Below are 27,506 nucleotides of genomic sequence, written 5' to 3'. Positions count from 1 at the left end.
CTCTGACGCTTGTAAAATGGGCACATTATCTGCAGCCCTTAACTGAAATTTGTCTTAAGGCTCAAGTGAGTTGGTGTATAAAAGCACTTTGCTTACCTTTAAGGGTTATGTGTCAGTTGTTAGATATTATTACAGTTATCTTCTATAGAATGTAGGCTCCTCCAGGACAGGGGCTTTTTTGTTTTTGTATCCCCTTTGTAGCTTAGCACAGTGCCTAACAGATAAGAGGCACTTAAATGCTTGTTGATTGAGAAGAATACCAGCAATATCTTCAGCTGAGGTATGTGTGTTGGAGAGACTTGAGGAAGAGGTAGGGGTCCAATCCTCCTCCTATATAAGAGAAGCTTTGATGGGGAGATGTGTTTCCCTAAGTTGAGTTCTGTCTTCCGGGGCAGGCATCCTAATATTGCCCAAGGTCAATGACCCAGTATAGTCACCGTAGGAAGGAAGCCTTTTGAGGATTACCACCAGTCTGCTCCCTGTGCCGTTTGTACCAGTGTAGGAATCACAATCAATTCTAATAAGGGCTGGGCAAACCGGGCTAAAGGTGCCAGAAGGCACCCTTCTGGGGAAAAGGTGACTGGCCTCTTCGATAAGGCCTAACCCTTGACCCATTCAAGTCACAACCAAACAGATAGTAAACACTGTACACACTTATTGCCTATTGTGTGCCAGGCACTGTGCTGAACACTTGAAGCAGGCACCATGGTAATAGATGGCATTTGGGTAGCAGCTAGGTGGCACACTGGCTAGAGCACTGGGCCTGGAGAAAGGAAGACTCATCTTCCTGAGTTCAAATCTAGCCTCAGACACTTACTAGCTGTGTGACCCTGGGCAAGTCACTTAACCTTGCTTGCCTCAGTTTCTTCATCTGCAAAATGTGCTGAAAGAAAGAAATGACAAACCACTCCAGTATCTATGTCGAGAAAACCCCAAATGGGGTCAGCAAGAGTCGGACAGGCCTGAAACGGCTGAACAACAAGAAACAATAACAAACACGTTAGTAGGTGTAATGTTGGAGAAAGCATGGAAAGAGCATCGGTTATGCAGTGGAGTTACCTTTGTTCAATCCATATGTGGCACTTACTAGATGTGTAACCGTATCATTCCATTCCTCTAATCCTTGGTTTCCTCAGTAAAATCAGGATACCTGCAGCGCTTCCCTCTCACAGGATGGTTATGAGAACGTAAGACACTTAAAAAACCTTAGAGTGCGATGTAAATGTCTACTATTTTTATTATTCATCTTAGGCACTGGGGAAAGATTAGATAAGACAAGGCTTACATTTTTATAATCTACTGAGTTAGCAACAAGGACTCAGTACAGAAAAGATAAATCATATACAAAAGCCTGACCCATGGTGGTGGTTGCAGATGATTCCATGTTTAGTTTGCATAATGTGCCTGCGTGCTTCATGGGAGTGAAGTGATGACTAGCTAAGGTAAACTGAGGTAAGCTCAAGAGCTGGGGAATGAGTCCTTTGCTGAAGGATAAATCCTCTTCCCAGCAATTGTGGATAGACCACTAGCTGAGGCATGGGGTCACCTTGTATACAGGGTAAGAATCTTTTACTACCCTGTTCCCCGATTCTAGCCTCTATTCCTCAAGACATAAGCAAGCTAAAGAAGAGAAACATTTAGGGGGAATAAAGGAAAAAAAAGGAAAGTGAACATATCAACCTATGAGAATGATACAAAGACTTCTCCTGGATGAGTCCTTCTGTGAAGGCATCTCACAAAGTGCCATCTGGTTCCATGACTCTCTGTGCCCCAGATGAAGGACTGTTTTCAGAATTTGTAGCAGTAGCATCTGTGGCAAGGAGAATATAGCAGTCATGACATTGGGAAGTACTACTGGAAAGTAGACCACTGTGGGGACATGTAGAAGGTGCTACCGTTTCCAATGGACTCAAAGTCACAGCCAGGTAGGTCCCCCCAGCATCTTAAGGCTTTTCATGATGTTTGAACTGAAAACACATTCTAAAATCTTTTGGACTTTGGCTTACTATATTATTTTCCTTTCCTTAATAAAATTTACCTTTAATATGTTATGATCAGCAAATGGGGGGCTTTAACACAACAAAGCATAATTACCACTTCCACTCACTCAAGATGTAAGTTGAATCCTTCGTGTCACAGGGGCCCTGAAATTATAATTCTATACGCACATGGTCAGGGTGAGATGATGGCATTTGGATCATATATAATTCATCTAAATGACAATTTACATAAATGTTAAGACTATTATAATATTCATTCCAGCCATATGGTGCTATCCTTGCAAATCTCTGATAACTCTACCAAAGTGATGCAGGTGTCTTTTCTTTCCCTCTTTCCAAACTTGGATCAAGACCCAACTATACTTGGGTGGCTAGGTGGTGCAGTGGACAGAGTGCCAGATTTGCAGTTAGGAAGATCTGAGTTCAAATCTGCCTCAGACACTGAAGAGCTAAGTTCAGATCAAGTTACCTTGACTCGAGCCTTTGACTCGGTTTTCCTACACGTAAAATGGGGCAGGGTTGTTGTGAGGATAAGATATTTGTGCCAGGCACATAGTGCCATATAAATGTCAGCTATTATTACCTATATTTATATTACATGCCCATGTATTTATTTTATATTTTATGTTTACTTCATATACTTATGTATAATTTTATATTTATATTATATGCTTATATAGGTATATATGCATGCCCACTTGACTCTACTCCCAGTGCCTTAGCACCAAGACATTCACCTTATTAAAGTTCACAATGATGCTCTCATGTCTAATTATTTCTGCTTCTTGAGTTTCCTCCCATTGCCCTGATGACAGTTCTGTGCACACAGTGGGCCCATTCTCCATGTTAATGCATGGTACTTGGTTTTCACAGACTTTTCTCTCACTCATATATTGACTCTCAGAATTACTGCTATTCTCATTTTCCATAACGAAAGCGAAGTGAGGCATCCTGGGTTTAAATCTACTACTTATGGTGTTGCTTTGAGTACTTTGCTTTTCCATGCCTAAAGTGAGGGACTATGGATGTAAGTTTCAGGGCAGGGTTAAGTCAGGTTTTGTGACTTCTGACTTGACTTTCACCAATGAACTCTTTTCCCCTGTTCTAGTGGTCTGTGGAAGGTCTGATGATTCACCTTTAGGGCAAAGGTCTGGCTCCACAAAAGCAAACAGAAGGTTCTGAAACTAGATTTAAACTGTTTTATAGCAGAGAAGCATCAGTTCATATCAACAAACATTGATTAGGGGCACACTGTGTTAGGCCTTATGTTTATCAAATGAGAGTCCTTTCACTTAAGCTATAAACCCCATGGGAGAAGCAAGCTGGGCATAAATAACTTGATGTAGTTACTCTAATTTTCATTCTAGAGAAGCAGCACTAGTTGGAAGGAGTGCTAACATTGCAGTCAGAAAGCCCTGAGTCATAGTCCTCCCTCTGACACACTATTTTGTGTGAGTGATCATGGACAGATCCCTTAACCTCTCAGAGCTCCAGGCAGATATAGTCAAGTCATCACTGTCCCAACAGCTGGAGTGGGAGTATCTACACTGGTCAATTCCCCCACTGACACAATGACAAATCTAGAAGCTCTTTCAGAACCTTATAACCTCACCATTCAAAAAAAACAAAAAATACAAAAAGAGGTCCAAGGTAAAATGAGATTTAAAGGAAGATCCTTTCACTGATTTCTAATCTTCCCTGTTTAAAATCTTGCTGCTTCTCAGCACTGAAATCACTGTTCAAGGCTATACCTAACAGGGTACCCATTACTCTCCCTAGCTGAGACACAACTGAAATGGTTACCTTCTAGGCTTTACTTCTTTATTAAAGCAGAAATGCCCCGCCCCCCCCATTATTGTCTCCATTCTGAGACATCTTTTGCTCCTGTGCACTGAACCATACACCATAAAATAAAAACATCCTTTGTAGTACCAAATGTTAACCTAGCTTTGAGAAAAGTCCAGTCTTGGCTTTATTCTTGATTTAAGAAAAAAAAAAAAACTACCCAAAGCCAAACCAAACCATGCCTTTCACATTGGATCTGTGAGGAAAAAATAAATTGCTATGCATTTTATCCACATCATTCCCAGTCCAAGGTGAAATGTAACATAAAGCTAAGCTCAAGAGAAACCAAGCAAAGCCCAGAGATCATAGAATTCTACAGTTTTACAGCTGGAAGAAACCTTAGATATCATCTAGTCCAATTTTGCTCCTTTTACACATAAGCAAGCTGTTATTTATATAGTAAGTGGAGAATAAAACATACAAAGCTTAAAATTTTAAATAATCCCCAAGGCTGATGATGAGCAAAATTCTCTGTATTCCTTGGGTTCCCCTGGAGGAGTACTTATTCTGTCCTGCTCCACTCTCATCAATATACGATTTGCTGTTGCCACTGCTCGTGGACTTAACTTGACCTTCTGACACCTTCTGACCTAAGTGATTTCCTTCAAAAACAGTAAACAAAATAAAGCAATGGGAAAAGTGGGGTCCATTATGGAATTAACAGTTATTTTAAATTTGGTTCATTCATAAATTAAATTGATAATTGGTTCTGGCAATGCATATTTTCCCCACTTAACCATGTGGGGAAATGTCTGAGGGGAAAAAACACTTCCTCTGAAAAGAGAAATTTCCTTGAAAAAAACTAGATTCAAATCACTAAATCATAAACACTGATTATTAAAAACACACAATATGTGCAGGCTTTCACCGTAAACATTTAAAAATTCCTTGCATATTTCTCTCCTTTGATCAAGCATTAGGGCATGTGCTGCCACAAATAATGATGTCAGATAACCAAAGCTAATACAGGATATTCCATTCCCCTTACCAAGTGTGATAATCAACTATAGACAAGCTAAACTAGCTTCAGACATGAAGCCCTACTGGAGGACTGTTCATAAATAATACTGTCTTTAGAAACTATGATCTTAGAAACGACATACACAAGTGTTAATTGTCAGAACTAGCAACACCTTCAAAACTGGCAAGTCAGTCTTTACTCTGCTTTGGTTTTAAGCATTGGTAGAGGTGGATTTTTAAATGCCACTTTAGATGAGCTTTTTCTGTACAATTTTTATGAATAATTTTATGAGATTAAAACTTAGAAATTTTAGTTTAAACTTCAACATAAAACCTAGTTTTCGGGGGGAAAAATGCCTATTTCCTAAGTTGGATTTCTACAGTTCTGCTCCACACAGGTATTTGTTAGGTCCCTATAGCTAGCTTGCAGCATGTGCTTCGAGATACGTGCTGGGGGACATTTGTCAATTAAGTGAATGTTAATTTCAATAAGACAGTATTTAAGTCATATTCCACACACTAAATCCATGTACTAAATGTCAAGCTGATTTTAAATTTGTAATAATGAAAAGGTCTAAAGAATTCTACTACATAATGAGGCATAAGGTACTTTTCCGGCATTTCAGGCACCCAGAGGCAGAGTGTTCTTGAAAATTCCTGCAAATCGTTGCTCTGTTGTGGTGTCTACTAAAAGCATAAAAAAGAAGATATTTCTAAACAAATGCTAGAAAGCATGAGTGCTTGTACAGAGAACATTCATTTTAAAATAAAAGCAATTCTTATTTCAATTAAAAAATGACAAAAATAAAATACGATTTATCCATTCAGTTGCATTTTAAAAAAATGAACTCTGGGCCAATGAGGCCAAGAACAGCCTTTTCGCTGTTTTTCTGGCTAGTTATTATCTTCGTTTGTTATGATACCTAGATAGCGCTGAGGCCTAAGATCTCACACATCTTCTCCAGCTGGTTATCAAGCTTTCTGGTAGCCCTCCCTCTTTCGACCCTCATAAAGTAGGGAAGGCATGCACAAAGTTTAAGATCTCTTTCCAGGCACTGCTGGGCTGCTTTTCAGCTCAGGAATGCCCGAATCCACGTGAGGGGGCGGGGCTGGTTGCCGGGCGACCGCCTCCGCCCAAGGCTGCTTACAAAGCAGTGCTCCAGGTGCCCTCCCATTTCCCCTAGATTTCAATGCGGGAGAGCAGGTCTCGGGAGTAAGACTCGCTTAGAGCTGCTCATTTGTTCTAACTTTTTCTAATGCCAAGGCTTTATGTCTCTACGTGTGCTTAAATTCTAAAGTTAAGTTTTTCTGTTACTACTATAGAAAAGAGTTGAGAGAGAGGGCCACTACTTTCCCACCTGCCTTCAATCTCTCTGCCCTTCCCCCTCAGTCTTACCTAGCAAATTATGGGAGGGCATCTTTTTTGTTTTCAAATTTTTGACCTTCACACTTAATTATTTAATTCGTGGAGGCTCCTGTCACTGTTAAACCTTCAATACGGAAACACTTTTTTATCAACATTGTATATGCTTTATTGAAAGTTGACAAGCGCCACAGTTAAATACAGGGACCGGTTACAACTCTTTAGAGAACATGCACAAAACATATGCATATAACTACTATACAGGTAATATGCAAAAACCCAGGCTGGCAGATTCATTTCCTTAGCTAGAATCAGTCATATTGGGGAGCATTTCAACTGTCTTAACCAACAACTTCTGTGAACAGGGGTTTACGTCAATATTAATCAAGCAGCCAGGGAATTTCAAAACTTACACAAACAGCATAAATCTTCTAAATTCTGAACATTTGCTTAGGTGCATTTTTCTTCATGTAGCATTTAATATATATAATATATATAATATATAAAAAAAGACTATCCAAACTTCAGATCTGCCGATGAAACAACTAAATTTCAATCTGTACAACCTAAGTAGTAGTTACAGTCTTCTATTTTACAAAATACTTACACTACATACACAAATATACATTAGGCAAAACAACCTTCATAGCAAATTAACCTAGGTCCCAGCTACCTGTCACCTTTTCAGTTGCTCTAACAGCTCAGTGCCATCCACTGCTTCTTCAAGAAAGTAGCATGAACACTAATGTGATTTTAGGATTCTGGTGACAGTCGTCAATTGGAATACTGAACTACTTATGTCCCCTTACTTCAGGCGATACTATGCATCAGTCCTTACTTTTTCTCCCCCTTCCGGATGCTCATGGGCGGGGGGAATCCACTGTACGAGCGCGGTTTCTTCGAGGTGCCAAGTGTCAAAGTACTCGGGCTAGAAAGCTGCTGGGGAGAGCAGGAGCCCAGCTTCCCAGCGCCGGGGGCTCCACCATCTCGAGGGGGTCTGGGGAGCCGCTGGGACGCTGCGCAACTTCCCAGCTGTCTGGGATAGTTCTCTGACTGACATGTAATTCACCAACCTAAGAAGTTTCTTCAAGCCAAAAGCAGATGAGTGTTTTAATACTGGAAAAAAAAAATTATAATGGTGTCTCTGTCAGTCTCACGTCTGTCTCTCGTGCAGCGTGCGTGCGCAATGAAATGGAGGACTCCGGGTAGATGCCTGCTAGTTCATCTCCTCCTCACTTCAGTTCAGAGGGCTCCAGCCCGCCGGGAACGGCCACGGGAGGCTATGCCGAGGGTCCTGAGCCCTGGGACGCCGGCTGGGCCGGGGGCTGCGTCGTGCTCTGGGGCTGCGCGGTGGCAGGGGGGGAGCCAGTCTGCAGCTGGGCCTGGAACTGGGCGAGTTGCTCCGGACTGGCCAGAGTCTTCAGCAGGTTGTTCTCCTGCTCCAGCTGGGAGTTTTTCTCTATCAGTTCTTTAATTTGCTCTTTGAGGACCTCCACTTCCTCTCTGACTGCATACATCAAATGGCTTTTCACCAGATCCTGAAAGAAAGAACAAGGTCTCACGTTCAGGGGGTGACCAGCCCCGTCTGTCCCCCATTAATGACCTACTTTAGGGACCCACGGGTCCAGGCCCGGCATTAATTGCGCGCTAGTGGCCCCGAAGGCCGGGTGGGGGGAGGGGGCTCTGGCCACGGGGGTCCCGGCGCTTCCCGCCCCGCCCCCAAGCCGCGCTGCAGCTTCCAGCCACCGCCTCCTCCTCCTCCTCCTCCGAGCGAGGGCCGGCTGCAGCTAGTTCCGACAGAGCATGTTGCCGCATTTCCCTCCCCGCCTCCCTCCCGTTTCGTGACCAGGCCTGACGTCACAGAAACCTGGGCAGACATCTGAGCCAATGGGAGCACGAGATATTTATAGCTCCGAATTAAAGGTTCCGAGTTTGCCTAGCAACAGTGGGCAGAGAATCCCGTGAGAAGAGCCACAGGCGCTGCTCCAATAACAAAGAACAGCCAAGGCGGAAATAAAAAAATGGGAGAAAATCAGGCAGAGGCTTGGAAAACCAAACTTTTCTCCGATGGCCGCGGATGGAGCGGGGGCCTGGCGGTGGGGGGCGCTTCTTAGGGGCACCTCGCTTCACGAGGCCCCTGCGGACCCCGCAGTAGAGGGCCGATCAAGGGGCCACGCTCCAGCCTGGCTGGGGATGCTCCCAAGTGCAGGAGGAGGGGGCCCGGCAATCTACAAAACACACGCCCAGGCGCGGGGCCTTATTCCCCTTTCGTCGTATTAAAATCCCACGTTATGTAAAACCCTTACATAAAGCAAGGAGCCGAGGGCCCCATCTCCATCCACACGGGGTGGGGGGGAGGGGGTATGTAGGGCTATGGTGGCCAAACGTGGAAATTCTTTGCATTTTAAAGCGTCTGCCCAGTAAATAACCAACACCACGATGAAAAACGGATGCATCAATTCAACCCCCAAGACCCCTCGTTTCTAGTGGTATTTCCCATATTTAAAAAAAAACCATTTTGGACTGCACTTATACTAATCAGTACATTACATACCATAGCTTGTTCGATTTTGTTGTCAATAGCGACCACACTTGCACCAGAGGAGCTAGAGAGAGGAAAAGAAGCCATCAGTAACTGAATTATTTCAAAATATCACACAAAAATCTCACCATTCCACGATACTCATCATTTATCTTAGCCCTCTCATCTCTAAGATTCTTCCATAAAGTGCAATGCAACAACAATCTCTTTCCTCCTCAGTATCTCAACATTACCCTTTTAATTAAACCACAAAGAGCTAAATTACATAATGCAGGGAAAGCCAGTTCCCCGAAATTAAAGACCTGAGAAGGGAGGGCCATTTAAAAAATGCTCAAAAAGCAACCTAGATATGTCACTGCAGTTCTCAGCATCATCCAATGCAATGGACAAAGGAATCAGCACCGAAAACATTCACCTGCATTCTTACGGGCAGTTCCCTAGTAAACTATAAAGATCCTATCACAGTCCACATTTACCTGCTGTCAAGTCTCACAGAGGCGTTTTCAGTGCCCAGTAAAGACGACAAGAAAGAGATCGAGAAATGTCTTAGTTGATAAACTCCTAGATCCATTGCCACTGGTCTACACCATTGGGCTTTCATGCAATTGCAGCCAAAAAATACCAAACCCACGGCAAAAAAAAAAAAATGCAATGGCAGGATCCTTGCTCGAGCTACACAAAATCTTCTGGCCTTTCTGCAGAAAAGACAGCAGCAGCTCTGCTTTTAAAGAACACTGGGCTGGCGAGGCGTCGTGGTCCGGGGAGGGAGCTGCCGAGGGACTCTGCTGCACCCACAACTCTCGCAGACAAGCAGCTCCGTTCTACTCCCTCGCTCGACTGAAGACCTGGTCTCCCAGCCTCGGTGCATAATATATGCCGAGAACAGCAGCAACTATTGGCTGGGAGAGCACAGAGATCCGCCCTCCTCCAGCTCTCCCTCCTTCCTCCTCCCGCTCCGGCCTGGCCGCCCCACCCCCACTCCTCGGCAGTTCCTTAGGGATGGGTCCGCCTCTGTATCCCGCTGGCGGGGAGTTGGGGGGTGGGGAATAGCCTGATACCCTAATTGTCCTCCGAATCCCTAAGAGGCTGCCGAGTTCAGCCAAAAAGAGACTAGGGCGGTCGCTGAACGGCGGGGTCGGGAGCTCCCATGTGCTTACGTTTAAGGCCGCGCTGGCCAACCCGTCCAGCGCCGCGGGCCCGACTGCCCAGGCCGCCTCCGGGCCCCCTGCCCCTCCCCCCGCCCGCGAGCGCCCACTGAGCATGCCCAGCCCCCGTGGCCCCTCAGCCCCTCAGCCCGACCCAGCGGGGCCGGCTTGGCAAAGTCTAGATAAAAAGCCCTCTCGGCCCTGGGGAGCGCTCCTCCTTCCAAACACTCGTTCTCCATTACCTGCACAATCCCTAAACCCCTCCGCCTCCGGGCCGAGCCCCTAAGGGGAGGAGGCAGAGGGCTGCCGGACACAAAGGCCAGAGGACAGGCGAGGCCCTGGGGCGGGAAGGGGGGGGGCGCGAAGGCCTCGGAGCGGCGGGGCAAGGCCGCATCCTCCCCCGTCCTACCCCACAGCAGGGGGAAGGGCCGCTCCGTGGTCAAATCGGGGTCTTCTAGTCCCTCTCTGCCCCTCCTCCCGACCAAGAGGAAGGGATGCTGAGTGTGGATTTTCAAAAAACTAAGGTGGGCCAAACAAAGTCCCCTTATCAATTTGAAATATCTGCAAACGTGCATCCCGCGGAGAAACAATTTGGTTTATAGTGAAGTGGAAAGTTAGTTTGGAAATAGAAAAGGATTATAAACTAATCTGAATGCAATAAATTCAGAAGGATGGATTTAACTTTACCATACTGCCCTCTACTGGCAAAAGACTATGAACAGAGAAACAACACCCACAAACAGAGGCAAGCTATCAGAAAAGAGCCTCCTTAGAAATGGGACAATGGACAACAAATGTTTTATAAAAGACATTCCACAAAACACAAGCTTGTGCTACCCCCTCCTTTAAAGCAGGTATCTTCTGACCCTGCAAACTTATTTCAAAGATACTACTCTAGTTCAAAACCTTAAGACGTTTTTGTAACTCCTCTTTTGGAAATGCTTTCAAAGCTGGAGGCATGCTTAAATCAATTCAGGCTGTAGGAAGGCCTACTAGGTGCAAGGTGCAGATGACCTTTTAAAACCCTTGCTGTTAACAGATCTCTGGCCTTTAAGTGTGTATCTGAAAGCTGGTGAACAAAGTAGGTTACAGCAATCTAGGTAATCAGTATCATTTGCAGCAAAATCAAACCCCTAACGGCAATAGGTGACAAAAAATAATACAGGGTTCAAAGTGATTATAATAACGAAATTCAGTGTTTTTTAGAGCCAGCCTTATTGAATCACACTTTGTACATGTTACAGCATTTCTTTTAAATATTAGATATATTTGGGTAGAATAGTCATGTAATATGCTCACATCGAAGATTCATGAATAGATCTGGAAAGGGCCTTAGAGGTAATCTAGCACAATTTTCTCATTTTACAGATGAGGAAACTGAGACGTACACAAATTAATCCAAGGCCACATTACAACCAAGCTAGAAGGATCTGATCTTAAATTACCGATTTCCAGTGATCTCTTAATTGACAAATCTAATGACTATTCTCAGTCATCATCCTTCTTGACCTCTCCGCAGCCTTTGACACTGTTGACCACCTCCAACTAAATATTCTCTCTTCTCTGGGTTTTTGTGACAGTGCTGTCTCTCATTTCTCTTCTTACCTGTCTGATCACTCCTTGATCTCCTTTGTTGTATCATCATCCATATCCTCCCCCCTAACTGTGGGTGTACCCCAAGGCTTTCTCCTGAACCTCTTCTCTCTATGTACTCTCATGATTTTATCAGTTTACGTAGGTTTACTTATCCCACGATGATAACAAAATGTCCAGCCCTGGTCTCCCTCCTGAGCTCTAGTCAAGCATCATCAATTGTCTATTGACCATTTAAAACAGGATGTTCCATACGCATCTCAAACTCAATTAAATCTAAAACAGAATTCATTATCTTTCTCCCAAAACTCACTCCTCTTTCAAACTTCCTGAACACTGCTGACGTAAACATTACCATCTTCTTGGTCACCCAAGCTCACAAACGAGGTGTCATCCTCAAATGGTCTGCCTGACTCCCCATTCCAATCATCCATGAAGTACCAAGTGATTTTCCTAATTTGCAGATCCAATCATGTCACTCCCCTCCTCAATAATAATTTCAGTGGCTCCCAGCTACCTCTGTTTGGCATTAGGAACCCACCATAACCAGAAACCTGTGCTAACTTTTCTAGCCTTAGTAAACAATTAGCCTCTTTCAACGAATACACAGCTTAAATAAATGGCTGTATTCCTCAAGTAACTCCTATCTCCCCTCTAAGTCTGCATTCCCTGTTCATTTCTACCTTTTAGAATTCCATGCTTCTTTTAAGGCTCAATTCCAGCACCACCATCTTATGAAGGCTATGTAGGTACAAGCTATCTATGTCCCTCAGAGAAACAGAAAGCTCTTTGAGAGCAGGAACTGTTTCACTTTTGTCCTTGTATCTCTAGTGCCTGTGCAAAAACATGTATTTAATAAATGCTTATTGATTTCTTGGTTAAAATTTATCAAATCATTTTAAAAAGGCATGTGGAGCTTTAAGGCCACCATTTAATCAGATCGGATGCAATCAATCCTCAAGCTTTTAAAATTCCAATGCTAACAAAACTTCTTTGACACTAAGATAATGATTGACTTTTATTATGAAAATTTTTAATAATATTGATTTGTCTTAAATTAACACAAATTAAATGCTTTCTAAAGTACATAAAACATTTTTTGAAAATCTAGAAAATAATGGCCTTGAGAGAGGAGGAATCAATTCTTACATAGATTTAATTTTTGTTTCTTTGCATGTATTTGATCCCATATTAAGATTCTGGGGTAAAAATATCATAAGACAAAGGCTTTTTTACTTTGCTAGCAATTACTAAAGTAAACTTTGTCTATTGCTATATTTTCAAAACAAATGTCCAATCATGTGAGTTACTGGATATATTTAAAAGGGCTGAAAATCTTTTTGATCTCTGTTGATAGGTATTTGTATTTTTAAAATGCAATTAATATTTATAAACTCTCAGCTGAAGGAGGCATCCTTACAATTCCTTTCTCTATTTCCCTAATTTTATGAGCTATTTTTACATAATCTTTTCCCTGTACAAAGCTAAGAACCTCTTAAATAACTCATTATGACTCAGAAACAAATGGCAGACAATAGAAAATGCTCTCTCAAATGACAGGAATCCAAAAGGTCCTCAAGGTCTCCTGGTCCAGCTCCCCGGCATTCAGGGAGGTAAATTTCTAAGTCATCTAGACAAATAGTTATCTTTGTTGTTGTTGTATTATAAAAATGTTTTGACAAAGCAGACAGGTTTTTTTATGAAGTTGTCCACAAATGGCGACTACACAACATCACATTTCTACCACTGTACTGTTTCGCAGATTGATAACTCTTAAGTTAAGGTGCAGATATAAATGTTGAAAAACATAATTTGAAAATGGGAACAGTCTAGATAATCTCTTGAGGTTCCTTCCAACTATGAGTTTTACAAAAACCAAGAGGAGGCGACCAGGTAGACTACCTAAGTTGCAGAACAACTTGGCTGTAGGATCAGAATCAGAATCCCAAGGCCTGATCACTCATCCATTTAATAAGTCATTTTGTTTAGTAGTCAGAACATCATGATGCTAACAGTCGCTAGAAGTTTAAAACAATTTAATCACATAATTTATCAGAAACAAAAACTGAACACAAAACTAGGTGAAGTTCAGAAGGCAATTTGCCCTATTTACAAATGTTGCTCCCCCCATCCCTTCTCTCTTTTCTTTCTCTCTTTTTTTAAAGGGGTTTCTTTCTCTCTTTTTTTAAAGAGCTGAATAAGAACTGAGCAAATTATTTCAAATGAAGCTATTGTAAAGGTAGAGGTAGTATGGTTTTAAGTCTAAAGAGTCCAGCTCCCTTGTCCCCATCCTCTAACTCCTAAAAAAATTCAATTCATAAAAAAGATTCTACCTTTAAAATTGTAGTACTACAGCACAGGGCTATAATCTAGTACCTTTAAAAGCGTTTATTTTATAGCATTTCTAGGGCCGTATCCCAAAGAGAGCATACAAATGGAGAAAGGACCCACATGTACAAAAATATTTATAGCAGCTCTTTTTGTGGTGGCAAAGAATTGGAAATTGAGAGGATGGCCATCAGTTGCGGAATGGCTGAACAAGATGCAGTATATGAATATAATGGAATACTATTGTGCTATAAGAAATCATGAACAGGCAGACTTCAGAAAAACCTTAACTTGTATGGTCTGATGCGGAACGAAGTAAGCAGAACCAGGAGAACGTTGTACACAGTAACAGCCATGCTGTGCGATGACTAATATTGATAGACTTAACCCTTCTCAGCAATACAAGAATCTAAGACATCTCCAAAGGCCTCATGATGGAAAATGCTATCCACCTCCAAAGAAAGGACTATGGAGTTTGAATGCAGATGGAAGCGTGCTATTTGCTATTTTTTTCTTCTGTTGTGTTTTGTTTCCTCTTTCTTGTGGTTCCTCCTATGGGTTCTAATTCTTATTTACAAGATCACTAATGTGAAAATATGTTTAATAGGAATGTATATGTATAGCCTATATCAGATTTCGAGGTGCCCTGGGGAAGGAGGGGGAGAAAAATTTAAAACTCAAAAGCTTATGGAAATGATTGTTCATAAATCAAAATAAATTAATTTTTAAAAAAGCTTTTATTTTAAAAAGAAAGTTAACATTAGGTGGAAAAAAGAAAAATGCACAGAAAAATTCAAAGATGTCACATGGTAGAAAATCATTGGCCAGGAAATCAGGGAACTTGGGTTCTCATCATACTAATTAATTGTATGACACTGGATAACTTGCTTAACCTCAGTTGGATATTAAGGGCTGTCTATGTATTTTTTCCATTCTAAAATTCTAAGACTCTGGGATCAAATGTGATTTCACATTCTGTAAGATTGTTTTCACTTATAAACTCCTTCCAAAAGTTTATTACTTCAGTAGGGGGAAATCAACTTGTCTGATAAACTCCTAGTGACAGGTTTTCAGGCAACCAAAAAGGTCAGAGGAAAGCTTTTCCCACAGAACCGTGACTGTGCGGTGATAAGAAGCCTGGCTGGGGAGCTGGAGGCCTCTCCGAGTTAAAGAACCTGCTCAAGATAAACAGGTCCAAGTGGCAGTTAGGACTCCAACCTAGGCCCTCTGACTCCAAATCCAATACCCTTTGCATCATACTTAAAATTCTTGTAGACTTTATTAAGTTTTAAGTTACTTAAGAGAATCTTGAGTTTGAGTTTAGGTTTTCATCACGTTTTTGTTATTATACTTATCTACAAATTACACTAATAAAAAATCACTACCACTAGAAAATTATTAAGTCTTTATGTCCTTGAGCATGCTCACTTAGATGAATGGCACAGAACTTTAAAAAAAACCCAAACCTTTATTAAGCAGCAGTGTCCTGGGAATTAGACCACCTGGGTTCAAGTCCTGTCTTCCCACTTACGAGATAACCATGTGATCCTTGGGCACACACTTCACTGACTGAGGCTCATTTATCTATAAAATGAAGGGTTTGATTCCTATTTCTCTAAGGTTCCCTCAGTTCTGACAATCTATAGGTGTTAGGCACTGGGGACATAAATAGTCAAAAAGCACAGAATTTTGGAGGTCATCTAGTTCAATCTGTATCTGAAAAAGGACTACTTGTTTCTACAGTGTACCCTGATAAGTGGTCATCCAGATTTTGCATGAAGCCTTCAAGTGAGGGGTAATGTCGTCTGTAGTAGGGAGATGTGTGGTCTGACCAGAACCAGACTATCTTACCCTTTGTTCCTAGATGCTTTGCCTTTTTTTGTGAACCCTGAGATCAAGTTAGTGAGGGTTACTGTGACTCACAGTGGTTCTGCTGTCCTCTAAACCACCTGGATCCCATTCAGAATTAGTGCTGCCTAGCTATGCCTTGCTCACTCCATACCTGTGAAGGTAATTTTTTGAACCCAAATATGAAATGTTACATTGATTCCCTACTATACTTCACCTTAACTAAATTTCAGGCTGATGTCAAGATTTGTTTGAACTCTGACCACCATCCAGGATATTAGCAATTCCTTCTAGCTGTGGGTTATGTACAGTCATCCCTGACCAAAGTTTATAGCTTCAAAAAAAGGCTGAATCCTATTAACATTTGGGGCAAAAAATTCCCAAGGTATGGCACTCTTCCCATTGCCTCATCATGGAGTGAAAGTGACCCTAGGTTCCTAAAGGTTGTATCAGCAAAGCAAAACAAGTTCTAGTAGATTCCACACCAAGGTTCTAGGGGTGGACTTAATGTTCACCATAGAAAGACTAGCCCAGATAAATGTGAATGGGTTCATCACCAGTTTGGCCACAAGGTGATAGATTTTTCAGTAACTGCTGAAGACAAGCTATCTAAAAAGTTGTAGAGGGGTAGTGACCTGCCATATTGGAGAGTGTACCCGTAATGAAATCACTGATTCTAAAGCACTTACTCCTTGAGGGCAAGAATCAGGTTCAGAATAAGGTACTACCTACTTGTTGATAAGGCATAGATAACACTTCTGAGTAGTCAGAGAAGGAATCATCCAGTCAATGAAAGGCCATTTGTTTCTCCTCACTTTTTTCATCAGTCATTTATTTGACTTTTTATTTTGCTGCTCTTTATCCAGCATCTCCACTAGAGAATTAGTAATAAAAAGAGAGGCTACTCTGAATATGTGACTGAAGCCATTAATGTGACAAAATCAACTGACCATTGATTTACTTTGTGCCCACTCCATAAGAAGAGGGGCTACAAGCACCTCTCTTGTACAGGATTTTTTTTTAGGAGGAGGAGAGAGATGATATAGGAAATTGGAGAAGAAAAACTATTACTACTCCTAGGGAAAGTTGTGAAGTACATAAAGACTGCCTTTTTTTTTTTTTTTTTTTTAAATCTCTAGTCATTGCATTCCAGACATTCTTGCTTGTTTCTGTGATGGCCCCTCTTTAAATCACCATCAGGTGGTCAGGACTTTCTTGCTTTCTTTCAGAAAAATCTCAGACTTATTCACACTACAGTGAAAATAACTAGTAAAAGCATGAAGTTATTCCTTTAGAGGGTATTTACTCTTAAGTAGGGGTAAAATTCTTTTTTTGTGTGTGTAAAATTCTTAAACTAAAGAAATGGAGCTCTCTAAAATTTCAGGTAGCCTAGGTGTGGGAGGTGTGTGTGGATATGTGTGTGTGTGTGATATTTTAAAAAGTACAATGCTCTTTACAGATCCCATCATAAGAATGACAACTGGAAGGGACGTTAGAGGTCATCTAGTTTAACCCCCTCATTTTGGAGATAAGTGAACCTCAGTCAGTGAAGTGTGTGCCCACTTGCTCAGGGTCACACAGCTAGCAAGTAGCAGGGTGATGGATTTGAATTCAGGTCCCCGACTCCAAACCCAGCATCCTTTCTATTGCACCAGGTCCCCAAAGTCACTTACAGTTGATATCTCTGGGTTGGCTGTTATCTCATGATGAAGTTTCTTTTCCACATCTTTCAGAGGATCACAGCTTTTTCCAGATACTTTCTACATTACAAGAAAGGAATCTAGGAACTTCCCTTGTATTCAAACCAGTGAATATAACTCTTTCAGCAGGAAATACAGCTCATGAGAAAAGGGCGAGATGCTGTCCAGATTTCAGCTCACATATAAAGCCAAACGGATTCATAGCAGAGAAGACCAGAATAAGCATTTCCTCTACTGACACTCCGCAAAAGTTTCTCTTGACTAGAAGAGATCATTGTTGCCAATCCTGTGGTCAGCTGCAATGATTTATATATACTTCACCCCAGCTGGATAGCTCTCCAGTGCCAGCTTGGAAGATGGCATCTACCCTCCCTCAAGATTCCACACCATACCTGGGTAAGTAGGACTACCAGTGACTCAGTCAATGGTTCCTCAGTTTAATCCCAAAATGCAGGGACAGTCAAAGTGGATAAAACAATTTAGCAGTTGGCAGGGAATTTCTGAAGACACCTGCAGCTTTTTCCAGAGACTTCATATCTTATAAGAAAAGAATCTGGGAAACCCCTCTTCAGCTCTAACCAGTGGATACAGCTGGTTAGGGGGAACAGCAGACTGCTCTTGCTATAAAAGTGCTAGACCTTGTCCAGATTTCGTCCTGCTGATTCACCCCCTTAATCAACCTCTGCAGTCATTTTACTGTCTCACTGAATTACGGATAATCTTTGACAAAGAGCTGGATGATAACTAAGAAAGCTCAGTTTTTACACTCCCTTTCTATTCCCAGTGGGATAATTCACTGTTCTTTATGAAAGGCTACTGCGTTTCATTCTCCCTTTTCCATTCCAAGGCGTATACTTGCAAATATGCCATTAAGTCTGAGGTTTGAAAAATATGAATATTCATGTAAGTGAAAGAATATTTAAGTCTTCTCAGGGCTTACAAGATACATACAATTTTAATAAGTTTTTGTCACTTAAAAGCAAATTCATGTCACTTAAAAACCTTATTCAAGACTATATTCATATTACAGGTTTATAAAGATGGCTCCATTCTGTTGACCTCTTGTAGTCAATCAGTTAACAGAATATTAACTGAGTAGCTTCTGTGTTTGTCTCTGAGGCTATACAAGAGTAAAAGATACAGGAATGTCATGGAATTTATAATCTAAATAGGGTCATATATTTTTGAAAAGAAAACTATTCAACATAGCAAAAAGTATCATATAAATAGTCATACTGCCATTAGAATTCAGAAAGGGGACAAATAACTTTGTTGGGGGAGAAAGATTTCATAAAAGTGATGGAATTTTAGTTGGGCCTTGAAGAGTGGACTGATGGGGGAGGTGCTTCATGAATAGTTGATTAGTCAGCTGAACTACATAAATAAATGGGGCTAGGAAAGAAGATGGCCCTTTGGCTTGAGTGGGAGGTTTGTATAGAATAGTGGAAAGAGGAGGTACAAAGGCAGGTGGGGGGCTAGTACTTGTGGCATTTACAAGAGGGCAGGTAAGATAGAGTCAACCGAGACTGAGTAGGAGACAGGCGTGATGAAGAACAGGAAGGCTTGAGGAAGATTAAACTGGAAGGATTAGAAGAGCCTGTGGCAGGGGTGGCAGTTAGGAGGCAACAGAAGTAATGAGAAGATCAAGTCCTAAATCTGAGCAATGTAACTGGAAAGAAGGCTCAATATACTATGTGAGCAAAGCTGGAAGATTTCATGACTGAAAACTGGGAGGTAAGGGAAAGAAAGGAGCCAAAAAACAGCATCTCTTTCAACAAGAATAAATGATTATTAAAAAAAAATAGGAACATTGCACTTCAAAAAAAATAAAGTCCAGATTTTTAGACTAAAAATGACTTTCAGTTAGAACCCAATTAACAATATATCCTGTTTTAAACAAACCAGAAATAAAAATTGATCTTTACATTACAAAATACTAGTTCAGGGATAGGTTGGGCTTTACAACAGATAATTTGCTTTATAAAAGGATTCATTATAGGATCCCTTTAAATAATGAAAACCTCTAAAACAGTAAAGATTCAAAATTTGCAAAAACAAAAATAAAAAACTCTACAGATTTAATATTTCTAATAAAAATTACTTACATTTATTAATTGCCAGTTGAGAAAGGTTTTTCAAACCAAAATGTCAGTATTGGTAATGTAACAAAAAAAGTACTCATCTTACTTGCAATAAAAAGATACAGAGTTTAAGAATTGTTATGGTCTCTATGGCCTGTCCCTACATTAAGCATTCAGTGTCTTTCAAAGTTCCTAGGCCTCTTCTGAGGAAAAATAGTTTTAAAAAATAGGACAATCTAAGACTTCTTACAAAAGTTATTAATACTTGGAGACAAGCTTTGGAGGTCCCAGCAAATATAGAAATCTTCAGTAGGTGGAAAAAAAGACCTCAATTACAGACCAAACTAAGTGTAAACAGAAGAAAATTCAACTGGGAGGTTCTATCAGGTATTAAAACAAATTAATAAAAAGACAAATAAAAGAAAAAGTAAAAGGCTGTCACTGTCAAATTTTATGTTAGAAAATTTTACAGTTCTAGGAATGCTGAATAAATGAGACTCAGTAAATTCCTCAGTTCTTTCTCAGGCTTTCACCACTGCAATAGCTACTTTGTCTTCTCTTTTCCATCTTGACCTCTTGGTGAATTAGTTCAACTCTACATTGTCCTCTTTTTTGGTCCCTTGCCCATTATCATATCTCTGATCTCTCCTTGCCTCAGCCTTGGATCACTCCCACCACCACCATGTACTGTCTTCCCTCCTACACGCATGCTGGTTGAACAACGCTGGATAAAAATCATGAAACTGCTGTCCAGGTTCACTACGAATTTTACATAACTTCAACCAGATTGTTCCTTCTATCACCCTCCCTCTCTCACTTATCTTCAATCTCTGTCTGTATGTCCGTGTTTGTAGGCAGGAGGGATGCCTTCATCCTCAAAAGGACCTCTCTTCATCCATCTGTCCCCCTGTGAGCTATTGTGACATATATTTCCTCTTTTGTGGTTAAACTTCTTGAGAAGGCCATCTACAGTAAGTACCTCCACTTCTCTTTTCACTTTCTTCTTAACTTTACAGTGTGGCTTCCAGTCTCATCATTCAATCAAAACTCTCCTCTCCAAGTTACCAAAGATCTCTTACTTACCAAATCCAATGACCTTTTCTCAGTCCCTTGATGTTGACACTGTGGATCACCCTTTTCTCCTTGATACGCTCTTCTCTCTAGGATTTTGGGGTACTGTTTCCCAGTTCTCCTACCTAATTTCTTTCTCAGTCTTTGCTGGATCTTCATCCAAGTCACACCCACTGAACATGGGTGTCCCACAGGCCTCTGCCCTGGGCCATCTTCCTTCTTCCCTCTCCACTATTTTGCTTGGTGACCTCATCAGCTCTGGTAATTCTCAAATCTACTCTCCTGATCTCTAGTCTCTTTTCTATTACTTCCTACTGGAATGTTTCTCACACTGAATGTCCGAGACATCCTTCACACAACACATCCCAAACTGAACTCATTCCCCTCCCCACCTCTTCCTAACTTTCCTAGTCACTCATACCACAACCTCGGTGTCCTTCTTGACTCTTCACTTATCAAACCCCGCATCAGAACTGTTGCTGAATGTACCTTTGTAGCGTCTCTCCCTTAAACCCTCTTCTCTCCTCTGACAGTGCCACCAGCATGGTTCAGGTCCTCATTACTTGATCCCTGGACCGCTATAATAGTTGGTCTCTCTGCCTCAAGTCTCTCCCCACTCCAGTCCATCATCTCAGCTGTCAAAACACTGTAAAGCACAGGTCTGACCATTGTCCTCCCTTCTCAGTAAACTCCAGTGGCTCCCACCACCTTAAGGACTAAATATAAAGCCCTCTGTTTGGAGACCAAAACCATCAATAACCTGGTTTCCCTTACCACATCCCTCCCCTCCCTCACACCTTTCCTGTATCCTTATACCTCATACCTCCACCACCCCATACCCCCAAGGATGTACTCTGGGATCCAGTAACACTGGCCTCCTTGCTGTTCCTTGAACAAGAAACTCCATCTCCTGACTTCAAGAATTTTTTCTAGCTTCTCTGTCCCTGTGCTTGCAATTCTCTCACTTCTCATCTTTGCTTCCTAGCTGTCTTGGCTCCTTCCCTTCAAGTCCCAACTAAAATCTTACCTTCTACAGGAGGCCTTTCTCAATCTCTCTTAATTCTAGTGCCTTCTCTGTGTTGATTATCTCAAAATGTATCCTGTATATCTCTTTGTACATAGTTGTTTGTATGTTCTCTCCCCCATTAGACTGTGTCTTCTGCCTTTCATTGTAGCTCCAGCACTTAGCATACCCAGTGCCTAGCACATAGTAGGTCTTTAATATATGCTTGTCAATTTACTGACTGGGTGATGATCTTGTAAAGAAGTCACAGTGCCTGGCACACATTACATGCCTAGTCTTTAGTAAATGCTTACTGACTAACTCTTCTTTGTTCAGTCACTTCCTGTCATGAAAAATCCTCCTAGGTCTTGGCTAAAATTATTAGATCAGAGAATCATACTTTTATCCTTATTAACTTTCACTAAAAGAGATGAAAAAAACATGTTGCTAAACATACAAAATAATCAGAAACTGAGTAAATCTGTATTTGCAGCAATGTCCTAAAATTTAAAGGAAAAAGAGATGCTGCTCCTTCTGTAGACAACTAGGTTACTGGACGGAGAAGTTATTTCAGAAAGGCATACACATGGAATAGGTCAAAAATGTCAGCCATCTAAGTTAAATCCTTTTGTGCAATTGTAAGGGCAAGGCATGACAAAAACTGGTTCTAAGGTTAGAATTCCCGAGAGCTGATTTTGTTGTTGTTATTAAAAAATTGATTGTTGTTGTTTAATCATTAAGTTGTGTCAGACTCTTCATGACCCCATTTGGAGTTTTTTTTGGCAAAGATACTAGAGTGGTTTGCCATTTCCTTCTCCAGCTCATTTTATAGATGAGGAACTAAGGCTAACAGGGTTAAGTGACTTGCCCAGGGTGACACAATTAGTAAGTGTCTGAGGGCAAATTAGAACTCAGGAAGATGAGTGTTCCTGACTTCAGGCCCAGCATTCTATCCACTGCACCACCTAGCGGCCCTAAAGAATAGACACCACATACCAAATACAGAGTGTCTCCATTTACCTTGGAATGAATTCCCAGAAAATGCATCATAGTGAGAGACATAGAAAACAGATCATTTCCCCCAGCATGCTATTTTGCTTAATTATATTTGAAGTTACCTTCTCTAGTAAGACAAAATGCTGGACGGAATATGATATGTCTCTGGCTGTTCAGAGATGCCCGAGTCATTACAGAAACCATGGAATGGGAAGCCAAGCCTAACCAGAAGACTAGGAGAGGTATTGCTTAGAGATTTTCAAGTAAGTGCATGAGAAAACATATGACAACAAAAAGCAGCTACTCTTTTTGCCTTGGGATTATAGTCTCTCAGATTCCTAATGTGCTGATTACTGCCAATAATCATTACATTAGAAAATTGTGAATGGAAACCTCTTCTTCTTTGTGAAAGCCTTAAAATTGAGGAAATATGTTTCATTTCTTCCACCATCACCATTGCTCACCTGCTCCGTGCCTAATCAACACCACAGCCTCAATTAACTAATCCTTTGGAGGACAAACCATTTCTAGTAAAGTCATTTGGAACATGAAAGGCATTAAAGGAAAGGCCACTAAATTGGGAGTCAGAGGATCTGGATCTAAGCCCCTTCTTAGTTCCTTTGAGTCCTGAGGGAAATCACTTAACTACTCGGACCTCAGCTCCATCTTTGAAAAGACGTGAGGCTGCATTAAATGGTCTCTTAAGTCAAGAGCCTATGGAACAATGCTGGCTACGTGGTGGCACATGGTGGCAACTCTAAAGGCACAGGCATCTCACAGTAGGAGTCATATCTAGTCCAAACCCTTCACTTTACAAAGGAAAAGAAGGTCCATATGTTAAGTGACTTGCCCAAGGTCACAAAGAGAGTAGCAGAGCCATGGTCCATCTTTAAGTCCTCTTACTCCCTCCCAATCTAGTTCTTTTTTTTTCTTTTTGTAGGCAATTGGGGTTAAGTGACTTGCCCAGGGTCACACAGTTAAGTAAGTGTCAAGTGTTTGGTCTGAGGCCGGATTTGAACTCAGATCCTCCTGACTTCAGGGCCGGTGCTCTACCCACTGTGCCACCTAGCTGCCCCTCTAGTTCTTTTTCTATCAGGCTTTGCGAGTGGGGTGAAGCAGGAGCCTAAGAGAGGCAAGAACATATGGCTAGGTCAGGGGGTTTTAACCCTTGCTGTGTCATGGACTTCTCTGGCAGTCTGTAAAGCCTAAGACTCCCTTCTCAGAATGTTTTTAAAGGCATAAAAGAAAATACAGAGGATTAAAAGGAAACCAATTATATTGAAATAGTCATCAAATTGTATTTTAAAATATCAATCATTTAATGTTTAAAACATTTTAATTATCTAATGTTTAAAAATATATAAAAAAAAGTTTATAGACCCCAGGTTAAGAAGCTTTGCTTGGACAATGGGTGAAGTGAGCAATTTAGGTAGGTCCCATGAGGAAGGGAAAAAATGGAATGCATATCCTGAAATGTAGCCTATGCCTTTTAGAGTTTAGTTCTGCCTTTGATAATGAAGTTCCATTTGGTGGGGGTACCCCCACCAATGAGTTTTTGAAGTATTTGAAATCATAAAGCCCTAAGGAAGTTTCTAGCTGTTGCAGGATAAAGTAACTTTAGTGCTAATTGTACTCATCAGTATAGATAGTTCATATTAAGATACAAAATGTTTTTTGAAATATAAATTTCCTTGCAAAGAAAAAACACCTGTTAATTCAGCCATCCTATAACCATACAATATGTACAATTGAATTTGGGGCAAAAAGGAAGAGTATCAGCAGAGGATCAATAATGTATATAAATACCCAAGAAAAGAACCAGCAATAAAATCCATAGCCTCAGATGATTGTAGACAGAGTGTGAGTAATAAAAAAGATAAGCCAGAAATCCTAATGCAAGGAGGCAAATTTAACCTCATCATTATCACTGAGCCTTGGTGGGATTATCTATCAATGAATCAACAAGTCCCCATTAAGTGCCGACAAGGCCCAGGCACAGTGTTAAGTTCTGGGGATATAAAGGCAAAACCCAAACAGTTCCTACCCTCTTGGACTTAACATTCTACACATAAAGGATATACAAAATACAAACAAGGTAACTGAGTGGAGAGGGGACATGCAGCAGCTTCAGAAGGATGAAGCGTCAGGAAAACTCTACACCTGAAGTGGCGACAGAACTGAAATTTAAAGCTAATTTTAAAAGGGATTCTGAAGGCATGCTTTATGCAGAAGAAATGGGGTACACGGAGTGGCTGAAAAGAACTGTAAATTAAGAACATATGTTCTTGTGAGGACATCTATGGTCCGGACCAGAGAAGAAAAGAAACGTGGTGAATTGGGCAAGGATAACCGGAGGGAGAAAGAGAAAGACAACTGTCATGGGAGTATCTATATAAAGGAATCTGGGCGGAAGAAAAATGTTCCTGAAATATACACATAATCCTGATAAAAAAATTACAGGAAAGGAAGTCAGGCAATAGGCAAGTGTTTGTTAAGTGCTCATGACATGCTAGGCATTAGGTACCAGCTTAGGTTTTTAAAAGACCTAGAGAGAAAATGGAAGCAAGGATAGATAACAGAGGCTGCCAAATCAAGGTGGACAGTGAATGAAAAGAATGACCAAAGGGGGTTTTTTCTTTTAAACCTATGTTATGGGCAAAAGATCAGAAAGGGATCATGCTGTTGTGCACAGTTACGAAACAGTGATACGAGATGAAAGGTGGAATTACTCAATCTTTATTTTGCTTGTTTTCCCCCCTTATAAATAAGCATAATCTTTAGACTAGGAAGGATAGTATAAAAATGATTCACAGGGAGTTGAAACCATCCAAAAGTGAAAAGATGGTAAGATGTTAAAAATGCTGGCACTTCATTGTCGCTATCAATGAATTCAAGTCACCAACCCTGGACAAACTATAACCTAAGATACTGGTAAGATCCAATAAACATTGCTGCTGAGTGGCTGTCAGTGACGTCTGGAAAAGCTGTACAGAATGTAAGGTGTGCCAAAGGAACAGAGGCTAGCAAAAGAGCTCCTGACATTTAGAAAAGGAGAGAAGAATACAAGACTACACCGGTCAGCTTAACTTAGATTCCTGGAAAAATTCTAGAGCATACTATGAGCAAATCGCTGAGATGGAAAGGGCTTCATAGGCCATCTGAGCAAGCATCTCTCAAATGGAATTTCATTTTTTTCAATTAAAAATCCTTTATTGTCTCATACTTCTACCAACCTCACTGTCCCCAACCTTTGTTGTCTGATCCCATTGAAAACCAAACCTTTGTGACAAATACGCATAGTCAAGTAAAACAGATTCCTACACTGACCATGTCCGGTGCACCGTGTGTCCACTGCCTCTCTGCCAGGGGCTGGGGGGCATGCTTTGTCATTGGTCCTCTGTATTATGGTTGGTCGCTGCCTTGCACAGATTCTGAAGTATTTCAAAGTTGTTTGTTTTTACAGTGCCATTATTGCATAATTTACCAGCAAATGCATGCTTATCAAATTGCAAATGAGGTAAATTTCAAAGAGGCTACTAATATAATGGCTCCAGAAATCCCCGGGTTCAGGTCCCTCCTCACAAGTCATCATCAGACTAACAAAATGCATTTATTCCTGTTAAATTTCAAATCCTGTGCTTCAGTTTAAAAAAATCAATTGTTCAAAGTAAATATGGGTATTCTAAAATCAACGAGAAAGATTTAGTAGATTTATTGAATTGTAAAGCTCAGAAAAGAGAGACAGAGGTGACACAGAAGATGGAAAAGCCAAGTAATTCTTCAATAGCATAAAAAGTGGCTTAAGATGCACAAGGAGGCCCAAGGCCAAGTAAATGTTTCATCTCTGGGCACCACATTTTAGGAAGAACACTGATAAGTATAGGGTATTCAGAGGAAGAGGAAGAGGAAGATCCGAGTCAACCCAATTCAACAAATGTTTATTAAATGTTACTGTGTGCAAGGCATTATACAAGGGCTGGGGATATGAGTGGGAGAAAAGGAAATTGGCCTGGTGTTCCAGCATCTTATCATCTTTAAGGAGCATACAATATGTACACAGATAAGTGGATATAAAGTAATTTTTAGAGGGGAAAGTATTAACAATTGGCAGGGGGTGGGGGGGGGGGGGGAGGACAAGAGAGGCTTCCAAAGGAAAGTGCACCTAAGCTGAGCCTTCAGGGGGAGGAAAAAAGGAAGCTATAACCTTAACCACCTTTAGTAAACTAAATTTTAACACTTTTTAACCTTATTGGACACAACCAGGTTAAGTGTTCAATGTGTGTGGGGGTGGGGAGGGGGGTTGGATCATATGGTTTTAACAATCCAACCTAATTCAGAAAAGCAGTTATGGGTGCTCAACCCATTCTCTTTTCTCACGTGGCCACCACGCATCCAGGCCCTCCTCACTCTCTCCCTGCTCACTTCAGTCCGTCCTATGTGTACTGCTACCACACTGTTCTTCTCGTCACTGACCTCAGCACTTCCCTACGAAATAAACTCCAATGGCTCCATGTTTCCTCTAGGGCTAACTACAAACTCCTCTGCTTCGAATTTAATTCCCTTCTTAACCTGGTTCCAGCCCACATTTCTGGTCTTAGATTAGATTACTCCTCTTCACACCCTCCATGATCTGGCCAAACACTTGATACTCTTATCTCCCATTTCCAAGCCTTTGTCCCATACCTGGAATGTATGCCCTCCTTACCTCCAACTCTAAAAATCCCTAGTTTCCTTTAAAGTGCTACTACTTCTTCTACAGAAGGCCTGTCCATCGTACCCTGTGCCCAGCTGCCAGTGCCTCCCACCATTACCTGGGATTTATGCATCAATGCTGTCTACAACTATTTATGTATGAGTCTTCTCCTATAAAATGTGAGGTCCTTGAAGGCAGGAGTGCATTCACTTTTGCCTTCTTGTCCCCAGTACCTAGCATGGGCCTTGATTATTTTTTCTAGGCATTGTGCTTATGCTGAAGATATCAAATCTCTCTCTCTCTCTCTCTCTCTCTCTCTCTCTCTCTCTCTCTCTCTC

General features: G+C 41.3%; 1 protein-coding gene across 2 annotated transcripts in view; it reads right to left on the bottom strand.

The window, feature by feature from the left end:
* Positions 1-6,312: 6,312 nt before the first annotated feature.
* Positions 6,313-27,506, bottom strand: part of TSC22D1 (TSC22 domain family member 1) — a 158,650-nt gene continuing 137,456 nt past the window's right edge. Inside the window, exons 1-3 of one of the 2 annotated variants that reach the window (XM_027873514.1) lie at positions 9,187-9,569; positions 8,723-8,774; positions 6,313-7,706 (exon numbers count right to left, since the gene is read on the bottom strand). In XM_027873514.1, coding sequence (XP_027729315.1) covers positions 7,449-7,706; positions 8,723-8,774; positions 9,187-9,311 — 435 coding nt within the window. In that variant the 5' untranslated portion in view covers positions 9,312-9,569 and the 3' untranslated portion in view covers positions 6,313-7,448. Of the gene's footprint in view, positions 7,707-8,722; positions 8,775-9,186; positions 9,570-27,506 lie in introns of those variants that run through there. The other variant, XM_027873510.1, reaches the window with a different exon arrangement.

The sequence above is a fragment of the Vombatus ursinus genome, unplaced genomic scaffold, assembly GCF_900497805.2.
Source record: "Vombatus ursinus unplaced genomic scaffold, bare-nosed wombat genome assembly UNPS02014802.1, whole genome shotgun sequence".
Taxonomy (NCBI): Eukaryota; Metazoa; Chordata; class Mammalia; order Diprotodontia; family Vombatidae; genus Vombatus; species Vombatus ursinus.
This window is presented reverse-complemented; position numbering and strand designations above follow the sequence as displayed.